The sequence below is a fragment of the Pongo abelii genome, chromosome 5 (assembly GCF_028885655.2).
Source record: "Pongo abelii isolate AG06213 chromosome 5, NHGRI_mPonAbe1-v2.0_pri, whole genome shotgun sequence".
NCBI classification, from domain to species: domain Eukaryota; kingdom Metazoa; phylum Chordata; class Mammalia; order Primates; family Hominidae; genus Pongo; species Pongo abelii.
In genome coordinates this window covers 98,162,638-98,187,221 of record NC_071990.2, presented here as the reverse complement: position 1 = coordinate 98,187,221, position 24,584 = coordinate 98,162,638, and the positions used below count along the sequence as shown (strand labels likewise).

General features: G+C 38.8%; 1 protein-coding gene and 1 long non-coding RNA gene across 5 annotated transcripts in view; one reads left to right on the top strand and one right to left on the bottom strand.

Moving 5' to 3' along the window:
- Window positions 1-17,619, bottom strand: part of LOC129060000 (uncharacterized) — a 1,058,541-nt gene extending 1,040,922 nt beyond the window's left edge. Inside the window, exons 1-2 of the long non-coding RNA XR_010140292.1 lie at window positions 17,457-17,619; window positions 1,633-1,704 (exon numbers count right to left, since the gene is read on the bottom strand). This is a non-coding gene — a long non-coding RNA (uncharacterized LOC129060000). The remainder of the gene's footprint in view (window positions 1-1,632; window positions 1,705-17,456) is intronic.
- A 71-nt stretch (window positions 17,620-17,690) lies between these two features.
- The window catches only part of MMS22L (MMS22 like, DNA repair protein), a 148,924-nt gene continuing 142,030 nt past the window's right edge, over window positions 17,691-24,584 (top strand). For 3 of the 4 annotated variants that reach the window (XR_008526300.2, XM_054557898.2, XM_009242100.4), the window contains exons 1-4: window positions 17,691-17,838; window positions 18,375-18,614; window positions 19,559-19,684; window positions 22,035-22,084. Coding sequence is in view for 3 of the 4 variants with exons in the window: in XM_054557898.2 (XP_054413873.1) it covers window positions 18,451-18,614; window positions 19,559-19,684; window positions 22,035-22,084 (340 nt within the window). In the remaining variant the exon portion in view is untranslated. The remainder of the gene's footprint in view (window positions 17,839-18,374; window positions 18,615-19,558; window positions 19,685-22,034; window positions 22,085-24,584) is intronic. The other variant, XM_009242101.4, reaches the window with a different exon arrangement.

The following is a 24,584-nucleotide window of genomic DNA, read 5'->3' as shown; positions in this document are numbered from 1 at the left end:
ATAAATAATAAAGATTCGAAACTGATAAAATTGAAAAGAGAAAAGCCATATGCTGGGAGAAAAAAATTAGAACATATATATCTGATAAGACATTTTACCAAACAACATATGAATAGCCAATAAGCACAATAAAAACATGCCCTAACATCATTAGTCATAAGAGAAATGCAAATTAAAACTACTTCACACAGACAACAATGGCCATAATCAAAAAGACAGACAGTCACCAGTATTGACAAGGATATGAAGAAACTGGAAACTTTATATATTGATGGTAGAAATATTAAGTGGTACTGCCTTTTTGGAAAATAGTTTTGCAATTTCTTAAAATTTTAAACATAAATTTACCTTAGGTCCCCAGCAATTCCATTTCTACTCCATTTTTATTACAGACAATAGGAAGATATATACACACAAAAACGTGTACAGATGTGTTCCTAGAAGTTGTATTCATAATACCCCAAAAGTGGAAACAATTCAAAAAGGAAAAAAACTATTGATATATACAACATGGATGAATCTCAAATGCATTATGCCAAGTAAAAAAAGCCACATCGAAATGCTACATACTATATAATTCCAGGAATGTGACATTTTTGAAAGAGCCAAAATACAGGCACAGACAGATCAGTGTTCACTAGGGCTTTGGGGAGAAGGGGAGAGGGTTTCACTATAAAGTGCCTGCATGAGAAAATCTTGGGGGGAGTGACAGAACTGTACTGTATATTAGGACATAGTGAATTTTTCAAAACTCATAGAATCGAATTCTAAAAAAAAGTAAATTTTACCATATAAAAATTTAAAATAAAAAATATTTCATACTTTTCTTATCCTTTCAATTGTATAGAATGAAATGGAAATGTTCCTTTCATCCTTCTAATTTGAAAAACAGGAATTCAGTTTCCTTTGACCCACTGATCCTTCAGAGGACAATTATAAAGTGGTAGCATGGAAAGCTTACCTATATTAAAAGCATCTTGATCCTCATTTCATTACACACTGTCTATCCCATATCATGTGGATTTGGTTTCTGCCTTATATATATTTCTCTAATTGTTTTGTTTCAAGTTTTGTCTCTCTGGCAGAATTACAGATTTCTTGAAGGTAAGAATCATGAGTTCTCATTCTTCTTCAACTATTATATTGATGGAAATGTCTTAGAATTCTCAGCAATTCCTCATGGAATAGAATGGATGATATTTCTCAAACTAAATTAATAGAATAAGAAGAAGGTCCCTTATGTCTCTAATAAGTAGTGTTGACATCCAATTCTCAGATAATAAATCTGACACTAAGAAGGTTTAAGAACTTTGGCCAAGATCATACAGTTTAGAAAGTGCAGAATGTGGGAATCAGACTCATGTATGTTGATCCATGGGAATCAAACTCAGGTATGTTGATTCTTTAAACAATCTTCACTCCACCTCATCCATCATAACCCAGTGAACAGATTTCTGTGAAGCTTAATTAATATAGTATCTTGACATTATAATATCAAAATATCAAGTGGCAGCTATAATAATTCATAGATTGTTTAAGTTTTGCTTTTACAGAAGCTCAAGGGATTACACAGTAATCAGAGTTCTCTGGCAATTAAATGAGTTATCATATTATTGTGGAAAGGGCACAGACCTTTGGGCTCCAAAATTCCGGCTCTTCCTCTTCCCTTCTCTATGCTTTGGTAAGTCCACGAGATTTAGCTTCCTAAAAATCAGAAAATTGGATTAGGTTATTTTTTTTGTTGGGGTTGTAGGAAGACTGAGGTAGAGATTAATGTGCAGGAAATGTATCAAGGTATACTCTTGGGAATAACAACTTGTGCAAGGAAGAGAAGAGAAGTATAATTGGACAGAAGGAAATGCTGGGCTGCAATGGAACCTCAATAAGGCCTCGGCCAACTAATAGGAGCTTGGAAGTTGAGATGGCCCTTCATAGGTATCCCAAGCTAGGGGAGGAATAGAGAAGACTGGGCATTTATACCTTTGTGCCAACAGTTGGATGACAGATGCCTCACTTGGGTAAAGAGAGCAAGTAGGCTCTCTTTACCCAAAGCAATTTTGAAAAGGGTTGACAGCTAAGAGCTGACAACACTTCAGCTGCTGGGGGAATAAGTATTTGATCCTGGAGGGGGAATCTAGGTGGCACACCAGAGTGCCCCATAGGGTACGACATATGGCACCTTCCTGCTCTGGTACTCTGATTCTTAGAATGGCGATATTATGACGATTAGACAACTAACAATGCTAAGGGAGAAAATTAAAGAGTCTTCATCTCACTAACCTCCCACAGAAAACAGAAATTAAAGAAGAAATTGGGGGTGTGGTGGGGTGTTGTAGGAACAAATTTAAAACACTTCTTCTTACAACTACTGGCTTTCTAAGGAAAAAATCTTACAGCTCCAAGGAAAGTAATGCCTTTAAATACATGCTATTCAGCAAACCTATTAACATAACTCAGGGGTTGGCAAACATTTTCTTTGAAGGGCTAGAGAGTAAATAGTTTAGACTTTCTGGGCTACATTGCTCAACTCTGCCATAAGTTAGAAACAGTTAGTGAGAAAGCAACTATAAATAATACTTCAACCAATAGGTGTGGCTATGTTCCAATACGACTTTACTTACAAGACCAGGTGGTAAGCTGGCTTTGGCCTACAGGCTACAGTTTGATGACTGATATAACTTAACTCATTCCCTTTCTGGATACCACAGAGTACCATGCAAATCCTAGAATGATTACATGACTTCCACATGAATGGGAACGAAACTGTTTCCTTGTTAAGCAATTTTAAAACTGAATTTTCTGTCACTTGCAATTGAACCCCCTTCTCTGCCTGGTGGGATTAAAGTAAATAAAGAATAAAGTAAATTACAGAAATTTGTGTTAGACAGAGTGATCAAAGAAAGCTTCCACAAGGGAGAAAAGTTTTAGCTTCTATAACTTCAATGCTGTGAGAAAACAGAACTGATGGGTGTTTGTGGGAGCAACTGTCAGTAGTCCCATATATGGATTTTAACCTGCCCCCTAATTTTAGTTAGGCATGTGGCCACCCAGAATAAAGATCATCTTTCCCCGCTTGTCTAATTTGTGGCTAAATGGGAGTGGGTGACTAAGTTCAAGCCAGTGGTATGTAAACAGATGTAGTATGAACACCTTCTAGAATTGACCTTAGAAGTGCCCTTTTCCCATTTTCCCCTTCCTGCCAGTTGGAATATACATGTGCTGGCTGCAGCAGGAACAGCCCTCATGGACAATGATGTAAACTTAAAGTAGAGGCCACATACCGTTAAGACAGGATTAGGGATCCTTGGATCCTGACACCATAAAGTTCTACCAGATCTAGACTGACTACATGACTCACATTGAGAGGAATAGAAACCTTTTCTCTTGTTAAGTTACGGTTATGTTGAGTTTTATGCCACTTGCAACTTTGCCAAACTCAAATTATTAAACTTATGTTAAATTGAGGGATCCATTGAGTGTCTCTAAGAGGCAAGGAAATTTAGCCAAGATCTCAAAGACAAAAAGGAGCCAAGCCTAGATAAAGCAAGAGAAAAAATCGTCCTGGCATAAGGCACTGTTTGTGCTAACATGTTGAGGCAGCAAAGAATACAGTGTATGAGAAGAACTGAAAGAAGGTCATGTGGCTGACATTTTGTGAGAGAGGTGTAAAATAGTAAAGGATAAGACTGTGGGCATAGGAAGGGCTCACATCACAAAGGTGAGGAGTATAGATTTCACTGTAAGTACAATAGGAGGCCACCGCAGGATTTTAAGCAAAGAGGTTTGATCAAATTTGTGCCTTCCCTTGCCAGCTGCCACTGACTGCCCCTCAGCACCTGGTTTCCAGTCTCTTTCTGTTGATGCTACCTGATGCCTGCAAGCAGTCCTCTTGGACAAGCTCCCTCCCAAGACAACCCAGGTCTGGCTCCCTGCCTCAGGGGTTCACACACTACTTCCCTACCCCAGTGGCAATACAGCATATTCCTTCCACAGCACTCACTCCTTGCCCTGCCAACAAGAGCCACTCTAGCCAACCTTTTGCCTTCAGATGTCAGCATCCAGACAGGGATCAATTTCTACACGTTCCAAGTGCCAGAAGATACATGTGAGCTTCTCAAAGTGATTCTCTGTAGTTCCCCTATTTAGCTTAAAGGAGAGTGAAAACACTGCACCTTTCCATATTTAGTCTCTAAAGAAATCCTAACTCTAGAAACTTTATCCCCCCTAGTGAATTATTTTATACAGACACACACACACACACACACACACACACACAGAGCTAATAAAAGCAAATTTGCTGATAAAAGTAAATTTTGGCCACCTCCTTTGCAATAGTGGTCTAGCACCTCAGTTAGAATATTGGATACATTACAGCTATTTTTCTCAGGTTTGTCCCTCAGCAGAAACTCTGAAGCAAAGAAAGTGACATAATAACATCTTTCAAAAAGATTTCCAAAACTAAGATATGATTATCAGTAGTTAAACGCTAACTGCAACATTCTATTCATTTAATCAAAAATATTTTTAAGGACCTACCATATATACAGGTACTATCCTAAATCCTGAGGACATAACAATAAAAAACCTCAATTTTGGCCAGGTGCTGTGGCTCACGCCTGTAATCCCAGCATTTTGGGAGGCCGAGGCAGGCAGATCACGAGGTCAGGAGATTGAGGCTATCCTGGCTAACACAGTGAAAACCCACCGCTACTAAAAAAATACAAAAAATTAGCCTGGCGTGGTGGCGGGCGCCTGCAATAGCTGAGGCAGGAGAATGGCGTGAACCTGGGAGACAGAGCTTGCAGTGAGCCAAGATCACGCCACTGCACTCCAGCCTGGGCGACAGAGCAAGACTCCGTCTCAAAAAAAAAAAAAAGATCTCAATTTTATAGTCCAGTAAGGAAACAGACATAGGAATGATTATCTGTGTATACATGTAAAAAATCTACAGGTACTGATTGTATGATGCAAAAATGTAACCCAGAATGTTTAGGAAAGAACTATGAAACATTAGGAGGGCCTTCAGTGTAGTCCTTGTTCAGAGAAGTAGAGTGTTGGAAGATGGCCAACGTTGAGGAGTTTGCAAGCAGGTTGCAGAAGGTATCTTGAGCTAAGCAAGAAATTATTGAAGACTTAGTCAGAAATAGAGCTATGGGTCTATAATTTGTTAAGGCAGCAGGATAAGGGGAAAACAGGTAACTGAGGGAAAAATGCAAGAGATTGTGACTAGAAGCAGGGCAGGAAGTAGTGCATCATCCTACCTGTGTGGTAGAATCTTTCTCCCTTGAAGGAAGCTGCTTCTAACAGGCAGGCAGATATATTCCAGTTCTTTTACCTGTGGCACATTATAGGTGATGACACGCTTATAAAATGTAAAGGAGAGAATAATTTACTTTTCTGGACGTGGAGGTGTTATGATAGGATGTGACAGCACAGAAAGAGTGATATTAAAGTGATATATAGGAAAGTAAGCAAATCCCACTAGACAGGAAGTGGACAAGAATGTAGGGCATCTCTGCCTTGGCCGTACAGCATCTCATCCTCCTTCCTTTGGTAATAGCACTCTGCTTTTGCTTTGGAGAACCACTCCTATTTCATTCCCCGTTGTCTTAGAGTTACTGTCAATTCAGGTATCCTATTCCCATTCCCTTTCTAAATTTATAGGTAACTTTTCAGATGTGTTAAGAAGCAGAAGGTAAAGGGCACAGAACAGTTTTACCTATTTAAAATAAGCATTTATCAACCCATCATTATTTGCATAGTGATATTCTGATATAGGATAGAATTCAGGGGTTGCAAACTGACAGCCAGAAGGCTAATTTGGCCTATTAATGTGTTTTTCTTGATGCATATCTGGTTTTTACTAATATATTTTCTATATATATATATATATATGCAACCCTCTATAAAAGAGAGTTTACAATCTCCAGATCACCACAGGTTTCTCTCCTATAAATTATTGTCTCTTTTACATTTTATAAGTGTGTCATCCCCTGTCTTATACCAGCCATTAGGACTCAAGTGGACATGAAATGGACAGTTCATATCACTTATCTTTTTTTTTTTTTAGAGACAGAGTATTGCTAGTCACTGAGGCTGGAGTGCAGAGACATGGCATGATCATAGCTCATTGCACTGGGCTCAAGCAAGAAATCCTCCTGCCTCAGCCTCCTGAGTAGCTGGGATTACAAGCACATGCCACCACACTGTAAGTTTAAATTGTGTGTGTGTGTGTGTGTGTGTGTGTGTGTTTTTTTTTTTTTTTTTGTAGAGATGGGGTCTCACTATATTACCCAGACTGATCTCGAACTCTGTGTCCAGCCTTTTCAATGTAATTACCACAACAAGCTAGACAGGTACAAATGGAAAAAGAAGATCTCAAGAGAGGTAAAGTAGCTTGTTTCTGAAATCAGATTTGTCTGCAAAACCATCCTGAGTCTTCCCTACCACATCTAAAAACCAATTCATTTTTTGATTATGGTCATTCTTGCAGGAGTGAGGTGGTATCACATTGTGATTTTGATTTGCATTTCCTGGATTATTAGTGATGTTGAGCATTTTTTCATATGTTTGTTGGCCATTTGTATATCTCCCTTTGAAAACTGTCTATTCATGTCCTTAGCCCACTTTTTGATGGGATTGTTTGTTTTGTGTGAGTTCCTTGTAGATTCTGGATATTAGTCCTTTGTCAGATATACAGATTGTGAAGATTTTCTCCCACTCTGTGGGTTGTCTGTTTACTCTGCTAATTATTTATTTTGCTGTAGAAGCTTTTTAGTTGAACTAAGACCCATCTATTTATCTTTGTTTTTGTTGCATTTGCTTTTGGGTTCTTGGTCATGAAGTCTTTGCCTAAGCCAATGTCTAGAAGAATTTTTCCAATGTTATCTTCTAGAATTTTTATGGTTTCAGATCTTAGACTTCAGTTTTTGATGAATCTTGAGTTGATTTTTGTATAAGGTGAGAGACAAGGATCCAGTTTCATTCTTCTACATGTGGATTGCCAATTATCCCAGCACCATTTGTTGAATAGAGCATCCTTTCCCCACTTTATGTTTTTGTTTGCTTTGTCGAAGATCAGTTGGCTCTAAGTATTTGGCTTTATTTCTGGGTTCTCTATATTGTTCCATTGGTCTATAAGCCTATTTTTATATCAGTACCATGCTTTTTTGGTGACTATGGCTTTATAGTATAGTTTGAAGTTGGGTAACATAATGTCTCCAGATTTGTTCTTTTTGCTTAGTCTTCCTTTGGCTATGCAGGCTCTTTTTTTCATTCCATATGAATTTTAGGATTTTTTTTTTTTTTTAGTTCTGTGAAGAATGATGGTGGCATTTTGATGGGAATTGCATTCTATTTGTAGATTGCTTTTGTCAGTATGGTTATTTTCACAATATTGATTCTACCCATTCATGAGCATGGGATTTGTTTCCATTTGTTTGTGTCATCTATGATTTCTTTCAGCAGTGTTTTGTAGTTTTCCTCGTAGAGGTCTTTCACCTCCTTTGTTAAGCATATTTCTAAGCATGGATATGGTGAAAAGGGAACACTTTTGCACTGTTGGTGGGAACGTAAACTAGTACAACCACTCTGGAAAACAGTGTGGAGATTACTTAAAGAACTAAAAGAAGATCTACCATTTGATCCAGCAGTCCCACTTCTAGGTATCTACCCAGAGGAAAAGTCATTATATGAAAAAGATACCTGCACATGCATGTTTATAGCAACACAATTTGCAATTGCAAAATATGGAACCAGCCCAAATGCTCATCAATCAATGGATAAAGAAAATGTTAAAACAAAATTGTATATATATATATATATATATGTATATATATACCATGGAATACTACTCAACTGTAAAAAGGAATGAAATAATGGCATTTGCAGCAACCCGGACAGAACTGGAGACCATTATTCTAAGTGAAGTAACTCAGGAATCGAAAACCAAACATCATATATTCTCACTCATAAGTGTTAGCTAAGCTATAAGAATGCAAAGATATAAGAATAACACCATGAACTTGGGGACTCAGGGGAAAGGGCAGGAGGTGGGTGAGGGATAAAAGGCTACACATTGGGTGATGGGTGCTCCAAAATCTCAGAAATCACCACTAAACAACTTATTCATGGCTGGGCATGGCAGCTCATGCCTGTAATCCCAGCACTTTGGGAGGTGCAGGCAGGCAGATCACTTGAGGCCAGTAGTTCGAGACCAGCCTGGCCAACATGGTGAAACCCCATCTCTACTAAAAATACAAAAATTAGCTGAGTGTGGTTGTGCATGCCTGTAATCCCAGGTACTCAGGAGGCCAAGGTGGGAGACTCACTTGAACCCAGGAGGTGGAGGCTGCGGTGAGACAAGATCACACCGCTGCACTCTAGCCTGGGTGACAGAGTGAGACTCCTTCTCAAAAATTTTTTTTAAAAGAACTTATTCATGTAACGAAACACCATCTGTTCCCCCAAAACCAATTGAAATAAAAAATAAAAATAGAAACCAATTTACCCAATAAAAACATTCCCAATTATTCAGGAGATATTTATTGAGCAACCTCAAGATGCAGGTGTTATGTTTTGAAGGTATGATACTAAATAAAAGCTGACATGGTTCCTCTCGTTTTAAAGCCTAGAGTGTAGTGCAGGATATAACTATTATCAAATAATTACATACATTAATAGAAAACTATAACTGTGGCAAGTACTTCCAAAATGAACAATGTGGGTACCCATAACAGAGGGGTTTAGCATCATTAGGGAGGTCTTGGAAGGCCTCCCTGAGGAAATGATGGATGTAGAGATCTGAAGAATGGGTAGCACTGCTACAAGGAGAAAGGAAGCATATTGTAGGTAGAGAGAAGAGCATGTAAAAGGGGAAGGTAAGAGGAACTTAAAAGAGACCAGCATGGCAGAAGCACATTGATAAGGATGATTTTGGTTCTGTGCAAGCTAAGTAGGAGTAGTTAAGAGTCAAAACATTCAGTGTCATGCTGGGTGCAGTGGCTTGAGCCTGTAATCCCAGCTACTTGGGAGGCTAAGGCTTGAGGACAACTTAAGGTCAGGAGTTTGGGAGACCAGTAGTTATGCCGCCTAGGCAACATAGTGAGACCCTATCTCTATAGAATAAAAATAAAAAGAACATTTAGTGTCTTACAGGCTTTATTTTGTTTTGTTTGAATCTTAAGAGCAGTGATTTTAAAAACGGGAGAGAATGATGTTATCATACCAGGATTTTGGAAAAAAAATCACTTTGCATGAAGTGTGAAGAAGCATGGGGTGGGTGGGTCAGCATGCAGAGTGAATGTTGGTTGGCAAGTTAGGAAGCTATTGCAGTTCTTGGTGAGAAATATTCATAGCTCTTCATAGCTTTACTTTAGATGGTAGGGATAGAGATAGAGATAATTGGTTGGGTTCCAAAGAATTTAAGTAAAATTGAAAACATTTGATGAGAAAGTAAGCATGAGGATGAGGGGATAAGATTGTTAAAACAGGCTACTATTAAGGCTTTAGGATTTTTGTCATGAAAGAATGTGGTACCATTTACAAAGATGGCCATTTCTGTAAGAGAATTTGCTTACGAGAAATAATAATGCATTCATTATTAGACATCAAATTTGAGGTTTTTTTGAAGTATCCATGAGGAGATATTAAGCAAGCAGTTTTATTTAAAGATCTGCAGCTCAGAGGAGAGGTTTGGATAGAGATATAAATTTTAGAGTAATCTGCATGGAACTAGTAATAGAAAATGTGTTTGGAGTAGGTTGGTTAGGAAAAAATATAGAGTGTGAAGAAGGGTAAGGTAATTTATGTACAAAGAAGGGTAAGGGAATGCATGGGAACTCTCTGTACTTTCTGTTCGATTTTTCTGTAAACCTAAAAATTCAAGCTGGGTGCAGTGGCATATGCCTGTAGTCCTAGCTACTCAGGAGGTGGAACTGAGAGGATCCCTTGAGCTCAGGAGTTTAAGACCAGCCTGGGCAACATAGCATGACTCCATCTGTAAAAATAAAAGGTGAAAAAAATTTTTTTAAATAATCCTAAAAATGCTCTAAAAATAGAGATATTAGTTAAAAGATATACAGAGATCGTGAGACCTGAAAGGTGCTTATTATCATTTGGTTAGATTCGGAATCAATGTGACTATTTAAATACAAGAAAACAACGTTTGTTTTGTTTTGCTTTATTGCTTGATTGATTGATCGACTGATACAGAGTCTCACTGTGTCACCCAGGCTGGAGTGCGGTGACCGATCTTGGCTCACTGCAACCTCTGCCTCCTGGTTTCAAGTGAATCTCCAGCCTCAGCCTCCCAAGTAGCTGGGATTACAGGCGAGCACCACTACCACCTGGCTAATTTTTGTATTTTTAGTAGAGACAGGGTTTCACTATGATGGCTAGGCTAGTCTCAAACTCCTGACCTCAGGTGATCCACCTGCCTCTGCCATTCAAAGTGCTGGGATTACAGGCAAGAACCACCATGCCTGGCTGCTTTATTTTTTTTCAATTTTTAAAATTTTTTCAGAAACAGAGTCTTGCTCTTTCACTCAAGTTGAAGGGCAATGGTGCAATCATAGCTCACTGAAGCCTCCAACTCCTGGGCTTAAGCAATCATCTTGTTTCTGCCTCTCAAAGTGCTAGGACTATAGGCATGTGACACCATGCCTAGCTAATTTTTTAAATGTTTTGTAGAGACAGGGTCTTGCTTTGTTCCCCAAGCTGATATTGAACTCTTGGCTTGAAGCAAGCTTTATTGTTTTTTTAAAAGTATGTTATTAGTTATATTAATTATCTATTACTATGTAATAAGTTGCACCAAGACTTAGTGGTTTGAAACAACAGATTTATTATCTCATAGTTTCTCAAGATAACAAAATTTTATTATATTAACAAAATTTATTATCTCATCTGGAAATCCAGAGGTGGGCTAACTGAATCCTCTGCTTCAAGGACTTTCACATGTGCAGTCAAGTTGTCAGTCACCATGGGTGGTTAGCTGGCAGAAATGTTGCTAAAATAGTTTAGCCAACTGTGAAGTTGGGGGCAGACAGTCCACACTAGCACTGCCCTCAATTTTCACTCCAATTATAGGTCCAAGGGGTTCTCAAAACCACCCTAATCTTTGATAATTTGCTAGAGAAATTCACAGAACTTATTGAAAACTATTATATTCACAGTTATGGTTAAAAGGAAAGGATACAGATTCAAATCAGCCAAGAGAAGAAACCCGTATGAGAAAGCATCAAACTTCTGTTTGGTGAAACTTCTGTTTTTTTTTTCCCAGTGGAGTCATGATATGTTACTTTCCCAGCATCAACGTGTGAAAATATGCACAGAATACTGCCAACCAGGGAAGCTCACCTGAGCCTCAGTGTTCAGAGTTTTTAGTGGGTCCTCATTATGCGGGCATGTTAGAGTGATTACCCACATGGTTGATCTCAGTCTCCAGATTGACTGATATCACGTGACTCAAAGACCCACCCTAAATCACATTTTTGATCTTTCAGGCATGGCCAACTGCCAGCCCAAATCACATTGTTAGATTATCCTGCATGATCCTAGGCCCCAGGCAAAAAGACACTCTTATCAGACACAACATTCCAGAGGCTTAGAAATTACCTCTCATAAGCCAAGGGCAAAGGCCCAGACTCCTTTTTGGACAAGATTAAATTATTTACCATATACTTGCCCAGGCCTAGTCATCTCAAAGCTCAACTGCAGAAGAATCTGCTTTCCAAACTCGCTCAGATGATTGCTGGCATTCAGTTCTTTGTGGACTGATGGACTGAGGACCATGGTTCTTCACTACCTATTGTCCAGAGTCTGCTCTCAGTTTTTGCCATGTGGGCCTTTCTAACATGGAAGTTTACTTCATCAAAGTGAACTAATCAAGAAGCTGAGAGGGGAAGAATGTTAGTGAGAGAGAGAGTTCTAGCAAGATGTAATCACAGTCTTTTGTAACCTAATTGTGGAAGTGATATCTCATCACTTTTTGCTTTATTCTATTCAATAGAAGCAAGTCTTTAGGTTCGGCCCACACAAGGGGAGAAGACTGCACAAGGACATGAGTACTGGCAGATACTACTGAGAGCAATCTTAGAAGATGTCTATCACAGTAGGCCTTGGGAAAGAAGACAGGAGAGACGGAATGGTTGAAGGTTGAAGAAATAGTGGTAATTGAAGGATCAAGCTCCTGGAGGTAAAAGAAAATGGATTAAGAGCACATGCAGGAGGGAAAGATGCTAAAGCTATAGAAAAATGAATGAGGATCAATAATGGAGTTTTTCTTGTATGTAGATTTTTTCAAAGTTCTATGTGGTGTATTCCCTTGTTAATGACTAAGTGCCTTGAACAGTTGTATGAAAAGTCCTTTTCCTTTTATAGGAAAGTTGTTCCTTCTTAACCAACTACATTTCTCTGTTGCTACTGAAGTAGTTGTTTAAATCATAATATGTGTGCCAGGGAGTAGCACTTGAGAGGTTAAGAGTTCATTATCCGTTGCACAAAATTAGTGCATTAAAATACTGTGGGTCAACAGAAAGTCAGCTTATGGTAGGTTGTATAAACATTTACAATAGATAGCTCATGGAGATAACCTAATATTTTCAATAGCACAGCACAGAACTAAAAGCCATAACTAAGTTGAGCTATCTCAGTGTATCCTCAACAGTGTCCAACTGTAATGATCAGATCATTAGAATTGGAGTTAATATTGGTCAGATATTGCTACAATGTTGAATCCAATTCTAGACTTAAGAGCAGTTACTATAAAGAGGTAAGGTGATCTTCATTTACATTTCAGGGATAAGAAGGAACAGTCTTAAACTTTAAATAAGATTTCAATTAAAATCATAAACTTTCTGAAACTGAGACCTTTCAATCAGTGGAGTATATCATATTAAGTTGAATTTTTGAAAAGTTTCCCTCCTACAAAACATGACATTCATATTAAATTGTTTGACTTTGAGTCTGATACCTGAAAACACAAGAATATATTATCAAATAGATGGTTTGTGGATATATTTTTTGAAAAGCAGCAAGTTAGAATGGGTTCACTTATTATACAACATTCAAATTCTATCATATGTCCTCCCTGTTTTTTGTTTTTGTTGTTGGTTTTCTATTTATTTATTTATTTATTTATTTATTTATTTTTGAGATGGAGTCTCGCTCTGTCGCCCAGTCTGGAGTGCCGTGGCACAATAATGGCTCACTGCAACCTCTGCCTCCCGGGTTCAAGCAATTCTTCTGCCTCAGCCTCCCGAGTAGCTGGGACTACAGGTGTGTGCCTCCACAACTGGCTAATTTTTGTATTTTTAGAAGAGACAGGGTTTCACCATGTTGGCCAGACTGGTCTTGAACTCCTGACCTCAAGTGATTCACCTGCCTTGGCCTCCCAAAGTGTCGGAATTACAGGCGTGAGCCACTGTACCTGACCTGGCCTGCCCTCTTTTACCAAGCAGCTGAATGGTGCTGGAGAAAATGACAAAGCCATGATGACTGAACTCTAATTTTTTGTCACAAATCTCAAATGATCACTCAACACTTCCAGACATTCTTATTATCTTTGCCTAGTAAATACACTTTTCTATTCACCAATATGACAATATCGCACCTCTTCTCTAATTTCTAACAACTACTCTTTCTTCTCACTTCCAGTTGATGTGTCATAGAGAAATAGATGAAATAAAACAAAAACAACTCAACATTCCAACACGTAGTTCACCACCTCCACCCATCTTATTCTGTATTTTTAAGATTTACTTTTTTTTTTTACTCTTCCTATTAGGATAAAAATTTTTTCTCGATCCTATCAGAGGTTGATATGTCATCTGTGTAATGAATACTATCCCCTCTCATCTTTTCAATGCCTTTATTCTTGCAATTATTCCCCTTCTGTTCAGCATCTTTTTTCTTTCCATTTAATAACTGCCATAGTCTCACAAACGTGTTCTAACATCTTTTATCTTGAAAATACCATTTCTTGATCCCTATATGTCCCTCTGTCCTATTTTTATGCTTTATTTTCAATTAAATTCCTGGGTAAAGTTTTGATATTTGCTGATTCACCTCCCATTTTCTATATGACCCACTCCTATCAGATGTTTTTCCCCAACTACTCAACTTAAATGGCTTTTATCAACATTAGTAATGACCTATTTATTGCCAATACCAATGATTAATCTGTTTTCCTTTATTATTTCACTTATCAGCAATATTTGACATAGCTTACCCATTCTTTCATAAAATACATCTCTTGGATTTCATGACAGACATCATATCATACCACACACACTTGATTTTTGTCCTGTGGACTAGGCTTATTTCTTGCTTTTCTTTGCTGGCATTTTCTTGATTACTAGCAAGCTGAATATCTAAACGTTTTTAGAGTTTTAGCTTTTACATGTAGGTCTATGATCCTTACTGGGTTAAATTTTATAATATGAAGTAAGTTCATTTTTAAGTGTATCAATATCCAATAGTTCTCTATTTGTTGAAAAGACTATCCTTTCACCATGCAATTACCTTTGCCAAAAAGCTGATCAAATGTGTATGGGGGCCTGTTACTGGAGTCTCTATTCTTTTCCACTGGCTATGTCTACACTTAGATCAAAATCATACTGTTTTGATTATTGTAACTTAATGGCAAGTCCTGAAATCAGGTACCAGAAATCTTTCAACACTATTCTTACTCAAAATTGTTTTGGTTAATCTAGGCCCTTTGCATTTCCATATCAATTTTGGAATGCATTTGTCAATTTCTACAAAAGAAAGTTCTCTGGGATTAGGATTTTGATTGGCAGTCCTTTGAAGCCATAGATAAATTTCAGGAGAACTTTTAACAATATTGAGTCTTCCAATTTATGATTATGCTATCTCATTCTATTTACTTGAATATTCTTGAATTTTTTTCAGCAATATTTTGGAATCCTTGGCAAACAAAATCTGATGCATATTTTGTTAAATTTAAACCTTGTTTATGTCATTAAATGGTGTTTTCTAAACTCTAATTTTCAAATTGTCTTTTCATGTCTATAAAAAACAATTAATTTTCGTATATCACTGAACCCTGCCACCTTGCTAAACTCATAGTTTTTGTAGATATTTGTAGAGATTTTTTAGGATTTTCTATATGGATAATTATGTCATCTGAAAATCAAGACAGTTTTACTTCTTCTTATCCAATCTATATAACATTTATTTCTTCGTCTTCCTTATTGCATTGACTAGTTACCTCCAGTAAAATGTTGAGAGAAGTGGAAAAAGTGGACATCATTGCCTTTTTCTCAATCTTAGGAAAAGAACATTCATTTTTATAACTAAGTATGATATTAATAGCAGGTTTGTCATAGATATCACATACAAGGTAGGGAGTTTTCTTCCATTCTTAGTTGGCAGAGAGTTTTTATCATGAATAGATGTTGAATTTATCAAGTGATCTTTTAGTGTCTATTGAGATGACATAGTTTTTCTTTTTATAGACTTGATATAATGAACTGATTACTTGTAGAAATTTGAATAACCTTGCATTCCTAACATGAATCTAATTTTCTTGTCATATGTCATCCTTTTTGTTTGTTTGTTTTGAGACGGAGTCTTGCTCTGGAGTACAGTGGCGCGATCTTGGCTCACTGCAACCTCCCCATGCTGGGTTCCAGCGATTCTCCTGCCTCAGCCTCCTGTGTAGCTGGGACTACAGGCGCACGGCGCCATACCCGGCTAATTTTTGTATTTTTAGTAGAGATGAGGTTTCACCATGTTGGCCAGGCTGGTCTTGAACTCCTGACCTCAAGTGATCTGCCCACCTTGGCCTCCCAAAGTGCTGGGATTACAGGCGTGAGCCACTGCACCTTGCCATCATACGTCATCCTTTTTATGTACTGCTGGATTTTGCTTGCTAACATTTCTGCTTTTATGTTTGCATGTGATATTGGATTGTAATTGTCTTTTGTCTTTGTCAGGTTTCGATACCAGTGTGATGCTAGCCTCATAAAACAAGCATCCAATCTCCTAATTTCTGTAAGAGTTAGTATAGACTTGGTATTACTCCTTCCTTAAATGTTTGGGAGAATTTAATAGTAAGGCCATTTGGCCTGGAGAGTTTTTGTTTGTTTATTTTGTTGCTTTTGAGAAACGGTCTTGCTCTGTTGTCCAGGCTGGAGTACAATGGCAGACTCACAGTTCACTGCAGCCTCGACCTCTCCAGCTCAAGTGATCCTATCACCTCAGCCTCCCTAAGTAGTTGGGACTACAGATGAGCACCATCATGCCCGGCTAATATTTGTATTTTTTTGTGGAGACAAGGGACAGGATTTCACCATGTTGCCCAGGCTGGTCTGGAACTCCTGGTCTCAAGGGATCCACCCACCTCAGCCTCCCAAAGCCACTGTGCCTGCCCTGCCCTGGAGTTTCTTGTAAGAAGTGGGGTGGGTGTGTGTGTGTGTGTGTGTGTAGAGAGAGAGAGGGAGAAGGAGGGAGGCTTAACCAAAGATTCTGAGTACTATGATAAATATAGAGATATTCAAATTTTCTTCTTTTGTTGATTTTTGACAGTTTGTGTCTTTTAAGGAATTTGTCCATTTCACCTATGCTTATTGGCATAAAAATGTTCATAATGTTCTTTTAATATCCTTGTCCTTTTAATGACTAAATTTCATAGTGATGAAACCTTTTTAATTCCTGACACTGATAATTTGTTTATTTTCTTTATCAGTTTGGGTAGGGGGTTTATCAATTATATTGCTCCTTTAGAAAAACAACTTTTGCATGTATTTCCTTCCATTTATTTCATCCCATTTATTTCTACTATTTATCATTTCATTCATTTTGCTTGCTTTGGTTTCAATATGCTGGGGGTTTTTTCTAGTTACTTAAGACAAAAGTTTATTGAATTGAGTTCTTTTTAATGTAAGCAGGTACTGTTACAAATTTTAATGTTTTCATTTTAATGTAATTCAACGCATTTTCTAATTTTCCTGTGATTTTTCCTGATTCATAGGTTAGTTAGAAGTATGATTCCTAATTTCCAAATATTTAGAGTATTTCAGGTATCTATTTTTTTATTTCTAGTTTAATGCCATTATGATCAGACTATATACTTTGTACGATTTAAATCCTTTTAAAGTTGATGACGTTTGTTTTATGGCTCGGAATATGGTATCGCTTAGTGAATGTTTCATGTGCACTTGCCAGGAGTGTGTATTCTGCTATTGTTGGGTTGGTCACCTATAAACGTCAATTAGGTCAAGTTGGTTAATAGTGCTTTCCAAGTTTTCCATATCCATACTAATTTTCTGTCTACTTGTTCCGTCAGTTAGAGAAAATTCATTGTTGCACTTGCCTGCCTCACAGTCCATGGACAAAAGGCATCTGCATTCTAACAAGAGTTGCTGGCTCCAGAGCGGGAAGAGGGGACGGCGCGACTGTGGGTGTGAACGAGGCACTCACTTCGCACTCACCGGAGTAAAACTCTTCCCTTTGGTCGGGCCAGAGGATAAACCCATAGTCCTTAAATCCTCTCCTCCGCCTCAGCAGCAGTTCTGTTTTTTTTTTCACCAGGCCCCGCCTTTCAGCCGAACGCACCAATTAAAGGTACAAAAAAAAAAAGTTTCTCAGTACCTCGTCCCGGGCTGACGGACTCTCGCGAGAATTCGTGGATCTCCGAACGCAGATATCGCGAGGCGATTGGTAGCCGGGGGAGGGCTGCGCCGTGGCCCCGCCTTTCCGGAGCGCGGGCGCGCGGTGGCGGGAATTTCGCCTGTTTGCTGTTTAGACCCCAGAGATTCCTGGTGGTGGTCTGGGTCACAGGAGGCAGGTTTCGGGAGCTGGAAGTGTGAGCAGGTACGACAGGCACCGCGGGTAACCGACGCCCCAGGTCCTTGCTGCAGCAGGGTACGCGGGATACCGGCACTTCGCCTTCTCCGCCCGAGTGCTGCAGGGCGTAGGCCTGGTGGGTCTCGCCTCCTCCTTGGAGGGTCGGGGTTGGCTCTAGGGACTGCTTTCCTAGTTTCCACCCCGAGCCGGGGAGGGAGCGTTCTCCACCCTGCTGCTAGGAAACGGGCGGAGAGTGGTTTAGAAACGTTGCGGAGGGCGCAGTTCTAGGCAAGCCCGGGACGCTATGTCCTACAGACATTTCTTTGCTTTTCACCTTGTCCTGGGCTGCAGAGTCCGACTTAGTGGGCGGATTTCGAAGTCCCTGCCACAGCCAGTTGGTTGTGCATTTTGTCTTAAGTTCTGACAGCCTTGATGGGCGGAGCGGCGGAGGGGAATTGGGAATTTGGCTTCTGGGTTTGTTCCTTTGTTTTTCCTTCCTGCTGGCGGACGTCTTGGGAACTTTCTGAAGTAATCCCCACTCTCTCGGCCCTCCCCCCCAACAGGAATCTCTTCACACCTTCTCTTTGGAGCCCTTAATGATACGACGAACCCCAAATGTTTCAGAACATGAAGTAAACAATGGAGAACTGTTTTGCTGCATCGACTTTCCTGACTGACAGCTTAGAGCTGGAACTGGGGACGGAATGGTGCAAACCTCCTTACTTTTCTTGTGCTGTTGACAACAGAGGAGGAGGAAAACATTTTTCTGGAGAATCCTACCTCTGCAGCGGAGCCCTTAAGCGGTAGGTAAAACTCAGAGACATTTTACCTCATCTGATTATTCACCAGATTTTTAGGAATGTTAGTTATTTCAGCCCATTAAACTTTGGTGTTCACCAAATCATGTTTTATAAATCAGCTTAGTATATCATAAGGGTACAAATGATTATCAGTTCTGCTGGCTTCTTGGTAAGGGCATATCTAAAGTATTTGGGGTATTAGGGAAAACTACAGTCCCTTACTGTAGGGAGCTGGGCACTAATTTTTCTTCTACTTAAAATGAATTCCTAACTATCTGAGCCTTTTGCAATAGTATTTCCTTCTAAAGCGTGTGATAATATTCTAGAGCTTTCCAGTAATTTTTAAGAAAGACAAACCTTTTTTATTGCCCCTGTTCCTTCTAATCCTACCTACATGTATAGAAGTGTATAGACTTATTTTGCCTCGGACGGGTACATATATATTACAGTAAAACTGCTGTTCTTGAAATATTTTGGTAATACCTGCTGAGGCAGTTTCAGTCAGGAAACTATTTTTGTTGACTTTATAGTTGTACCTTGTTAGAGACCTTAAATAGAATACTCAACTTCATTAGTTGGATACTGTTCCCCAGACATGGCTCAGAATAACTGTTAGCAGTTTTAAAAATTAAATGTCCCCTCAAAGGATGAAATTCTACAACTGAAGACTACTGGTGAAGACAGGCAGAAATATGTTTTTTAGAATTCTTGTTGATTTTTCCTCTTAAGTTACATTACACTTTAGTCATACATTTTATCAGTATAGAAGATTGACATTTTAATAGAGTCTAGCTATTGTAATGTTGAATGTGTAAAGTACCAAGGCATTTTCTGACTTTTTATACATGTCATGTATAGTATGGATTCAAATAACGTAAAGAAAAGACCCGTTGTATTATGGTACTTAGTATACTTTTTATGAGATTAAAACATAATTTTCATTTCAGATTGATTTTGAATCTTGACCCTTTACCAACTAATTTTGAAGAAGATACCTTGGAAATATTTGGCATTCAGTGGGTTACTGAAACAGCATTAGTGAATTCATCTAGAGAACTCTTTCATTTATTCAGGTATTTCTTCGTTTTAACTTTCTGTGAGTGTAGGTGTTGTTCACTTTTGTAAATTACATTGTTGGGTGGCTTCTAATACTGATATTACAAAAGACCAGGGGAATTGTGCTGGTTGCTCACTTGATTATCTTACCAGTAACAATAATCAAACAGCAATGCCTAACGAGTAATGGTTTTAATGAGTTGTGTTTTATTTTCAGAATCTTTATTCTTTGCATTTGACATCATGTATTGACAAATATTTAAGGCTTTGAACTATAATTTTTAGAAGAAAATTAAAATATTTTTTTATACGATAGCCATAGTCTTTCAGTGATCTTTAGAGTATGGTCTTTCCAAATAAATTGTTTAGACTGTGTAATAGAAATATTAATTCTTTATTTGGACAACATTTAAAATTTTTTTAATGAAAAATTTTAAGCATACACAAAATAATAATATAATGAACATCCATATACCCTCCTTCAGTTGCAGTAAACAACAACTTTTTATTACATTTCCTTCATCTGTCTTGTCTCCTCTTCTTTTGGCCTAAGTATTTGTAAGGAAATCCTAGGCATCATGTCATTTCACCCGTAAATACTTCAGTAGGAATTTCTTAAAAATACGTGCTTTTTAAAAACGATGAGGACGGCCAGGCGCGGTGGCTTATGCTTGTAATCCCAGCACTTTGGGAGGCTGAGGCGGGCAGACCACGAGGTCGGGAGTTTGAGACCAGCCTGACCAACATGGTGAAACCCGTTCTCTACTAAAAATACAAAAATTAGCCAGGCGTGATGGCACGCGCCTGTAATCCCAGCTACTCAGGAGGCTGAGGCAGGAGAACTGCTTGAACCCAGGAGGCGGAGGTTGCAGTGATTCGAGATTGCCCACTGTACTCCAGCCTGGGTGACACAGCAAGACTCTGTCTCAAAAAAAAATCATCTCAATTAATAAAAATTAAAGTTCTTCATTATCATTTAAGACAATTCATATTCAGATTTTAGGTAATTTTAAACAGGAGTCAGTTATTGAAAGCTAATTATTCCAAAACACAGTAAAAATCTATATGTGATACATTTAAAGGAAAATGGAGCAGTGGGAGGAATTCTCCCACCATCATCCCATGAAACCTTTTGAAGAGACTTAACTGTATCTACGCCATGTCATACGTTTTATTGATAGAACAGGCTCGGTGAGTGATCCTCTGTAATCCTGAACATTACAGAATGAGTGAGTCTTTATCTAGGACATAGGTTATAAATATGGGTTAATTTTTAAAGAGTTTGAAATCAACGAGGAAGAATAGCAAGAAATTACTATCAGGAATTAAGATGGAACATCATAAATAACAGCTTTCCCTGATACTTTAGTCTACATTATTCCTTTTTTGAACTTCTATTGTATAACTGTATGATACAGTTTAAAATTGTATTATGTAACTGTTAATCTAGAATGTTTTATGTATCTTAAACTTCTTTTTTTTTTTTTTTGAGAGGGTGTCTTGCACTGTCATCCAGGCTGGAGTGCAGTGGGGCGATCTTGGCTCACTGCAACTTCTGCCTCCCGAGTTTAAGCGCTTCTTTGCCTCAGCTTCCCGAGTAGCTGGGATTACAGGGGCCCACCACCACGCCCGCCTAATTTTTGTGTATATTTAGTAGAGATGGGGTCTCACCATGCTGGCCAGGCTGGTCTTGAATTCCTGACCTCAGGTGATCCACCTGCCTTGGCCTCCCAAAGTGCTAGGATTACAGGCGGGAGCCACTGCACCCCATCTTAAACTTCTTTTTTTTTTTTGAGACCGAGTGTTGCTCTGTCACCCAGGCTGGAGTGCAGTGGTGCGATCTCCGCTTACTACAAGCTCCAGCTCTTGGGTTCATGCCATTCTCCTGCCTCAGCCTCCCGAGTAGCTGGGACTACAGGCGTCCACCACCATGCCGGGCTAATTGTTTTGTATTTTTAGTAGAGACGGGGTTTCACCATGTTTGCCAGGATGGTCACGATCTCCTGACCTCGTAATCCGCCCGCCTCGGCCTCCCAAAGTGCTGGGATTACAGGCGAGAGCCACCACGCCTGGCCGTAAACTTAAAGATATAAACAGTATCTTGCTGATGGTGAAGTCTATGGTATTTGAAATAATTTTTGAGATATATGCAGTCTTTAATAGATCATTTTGGAAGGTCAGGCAAAGATGTGTTTTATCTTTTCTTAAAGTTTTCATTACCTGAAGCTGATCCTTTGGTATTAATCATCATCGCCAAATAAAAGAGGTATTGAAGCTGTGTAATAAATTTGGAAACATTGTCCATGTAATTGTTACATGCTTTAAAGTGTTCTAAAATTAACTCTCACCTTACATTTTTAAAATTAGGCAACAACTGTACAACTTGGAAACCTTGTTACAGTCCAGTTGTGATTTTGGTAAGTTTAAGGTGTGTTTAATGCGAAAGGGAACGGTGCTCCATTATAGTGAGTTGCACATGGGTCCATGATGGTGTAATTGGCATATCATGATAATATGGAGGAAGCATTAGGCCAGAAGTTTATGAATTTAGTGTTCAGAAAAAGTATGACTTTTTAAATTTTGTTGTAGCTGAGATATATAGTATTTTCCCAAATCTGTAGATTTTAAAGGTAAAACCGACTTAGGAAAGCTAAATTTCTCTGAAGAGAATTAGTACTTGTTTTGGAGATAGGGAGTGGGATAGAGAACTTAAATGAGAACTAAAAAGTGCCAGACCTCATGCTGTCTCTTGATTTTCTTTTCTGCTTTCTGCTTTTGTGTTTGCTTTTGGTGTTTAATGGATTACTGATTTTTTTCTTTTGTTTTTTTTTTTTTTTTTTATATGGAGTTTTGCTCTTTTGTCCAGGCTGGAGTGCAAGGGTGTGATCTCAGCTCACTGTAACCTCTGCCCCGGGTTAAAGTGATTCTCATGCCTCAGCCTCCCAAGTAGCTGGGATTATAGGCACCTGCCACCATCCCCAGCTAATTTTTGTATTTTTAGTAGAGATAGGATTTCTCCATTTTGGCCAGGCTGATCTCAAACTCCTGACCTCAAGTGATCCACCTGCCTTGGCCTCCTGAAGTGCTAGGATTACAGGCGTGAGCCACCGCATGTATAGCTAAGGTAATAAAGGGAATTGAAGGGCAGTGTGTTTTAGTGCAGTCTGGCTGCTTCTCCTTTCTGGTAATTTTGGTGCAGTGCAGTGTTTAGAATCATGGCCTTGTCACCCTGGCTTCCAACCCTAGCTAATTGTGGATCTTACGTCAAGTAATAGTTCTAACTTTGTTGAGCGTGTTAAGCGCTTAACACAGTGTCTACCATTATTGATGCCTAGCAACCAAAGACTACCTGGAACACTTTTGGTCAAACAGAGGTTTATTAGATTATGAAAAAAGGAAAAATACACATTATGAGGAAAAGCTGGGGCTTGTCAGAGGGAGTAGGAAGGGACTTGTGATATGTTTGGGGCCCATTCTGGTGATTTTCGGTAGGGCTTAAGGGGGATAAGGCTATATTCTGGATTGGATGCTGTTAATTAGCAGGGGCAATTTGAAGAGTGGGTATTTTAGTTTTTATCTAGGAGGTGAGACAAACAAAGGGAGGGTCCTAATTAGTAAAAAAGTATTGTCCTGGTCACTGGAAGAGGGAGGATGTGTTTTTTTGTGTGTGTGTTTTGTTTGGAGTGTGTGTGATTGCATAGTGCCATGTTTTGTATTCAGACATGGTTACAGAGGTTGTGTTTTTGTCTTGTTTCACTATAATGGAGTGGCCCTGTATCATTATTATTTATTATTATTATTATTATTTGAGATGGAGTCTCACTCTGTCACCCAGGCTGGAGTGCAGTGGCATGATTTTGGCCCACTGCAACCTCCGGCCCTCTGGGTTCAAGCAGTTCTCCTGCCTCAGCCTCCTGAGTAGCTGGGATTACAGGCGCACGCCACCACATCTAGATAATTTTTGTATTTTTAGTAGAGAAGGGGTTTCGCCATGTTGGTCAGGCTGGTCTGGAACTCCTGACCTTGTGATTCACCCGCCTCGGCCTCCCAAAGTGCTGGGATTACAGGCGTGAGCCACCGTGCCTGGACTATTTTTTATGTTTTATGAAAATTGTTAATTTTCAGTAGGGGATACCATGGCCTAGCTGTTAGCTATCAGCTTTTAGGCTGTTTTATATGTTTTGTTTTCTTAGTATGTTACGTGGTTTGTAAATGTTAAGTATTATTGTTTCATTATCATCTGATGGGTCCCTGGTTCATGCCAGGTACTTTGCAAGGTACTGACGAATCAAAGAGGAAAAATATGCTGTTGATGAGTTTGCAGTTGTGTAGACAGCTAGACATGCAAGCATACGTCAGCTTGGTAAATGAAAAGGTATGGTGATAAAAGAATGTGCAAGCTGCTGTGGAAGCCAAGGGCTTTGTCTGTCTGTGAGCTTGTCACTAAATGATGCCAGATCTGGGTCTTCACAGATGGGAAGGAATTAGCTAGGCAAAAGATTTGGGAAAAGTTTTTCGGACAGAAAGAATTCCAGGCAGGAAAAAAAAAAAATGTATAAACAAAGACGTGATGTGTGTAAAAACATAAAAGTTTAGAGAGCATGGATTAAATATTAATTACATATGATTGGATCAGAATGTGTGTGAGTGATGAATTTGGAAGGGATGAAAGCAGAGTTGGCTTTGTAAACCATGACAGAGAGTATGATTTTTATTTTGGAACTCCTGTGGAGCCACTAAAAGATTATAGTGGAAAGAACCAAAATACCTTTACATAGAATAACTTAAGTAAATTGGTTCATGGAAGGCATTTATTATGATAGATTATTATTATTACACTTATTAACCTGAAACCACTGCAGTGGACTATTTGTTAAGACGGTTATTTGTTACACTGACATTTTGGCTGTTTTTGTT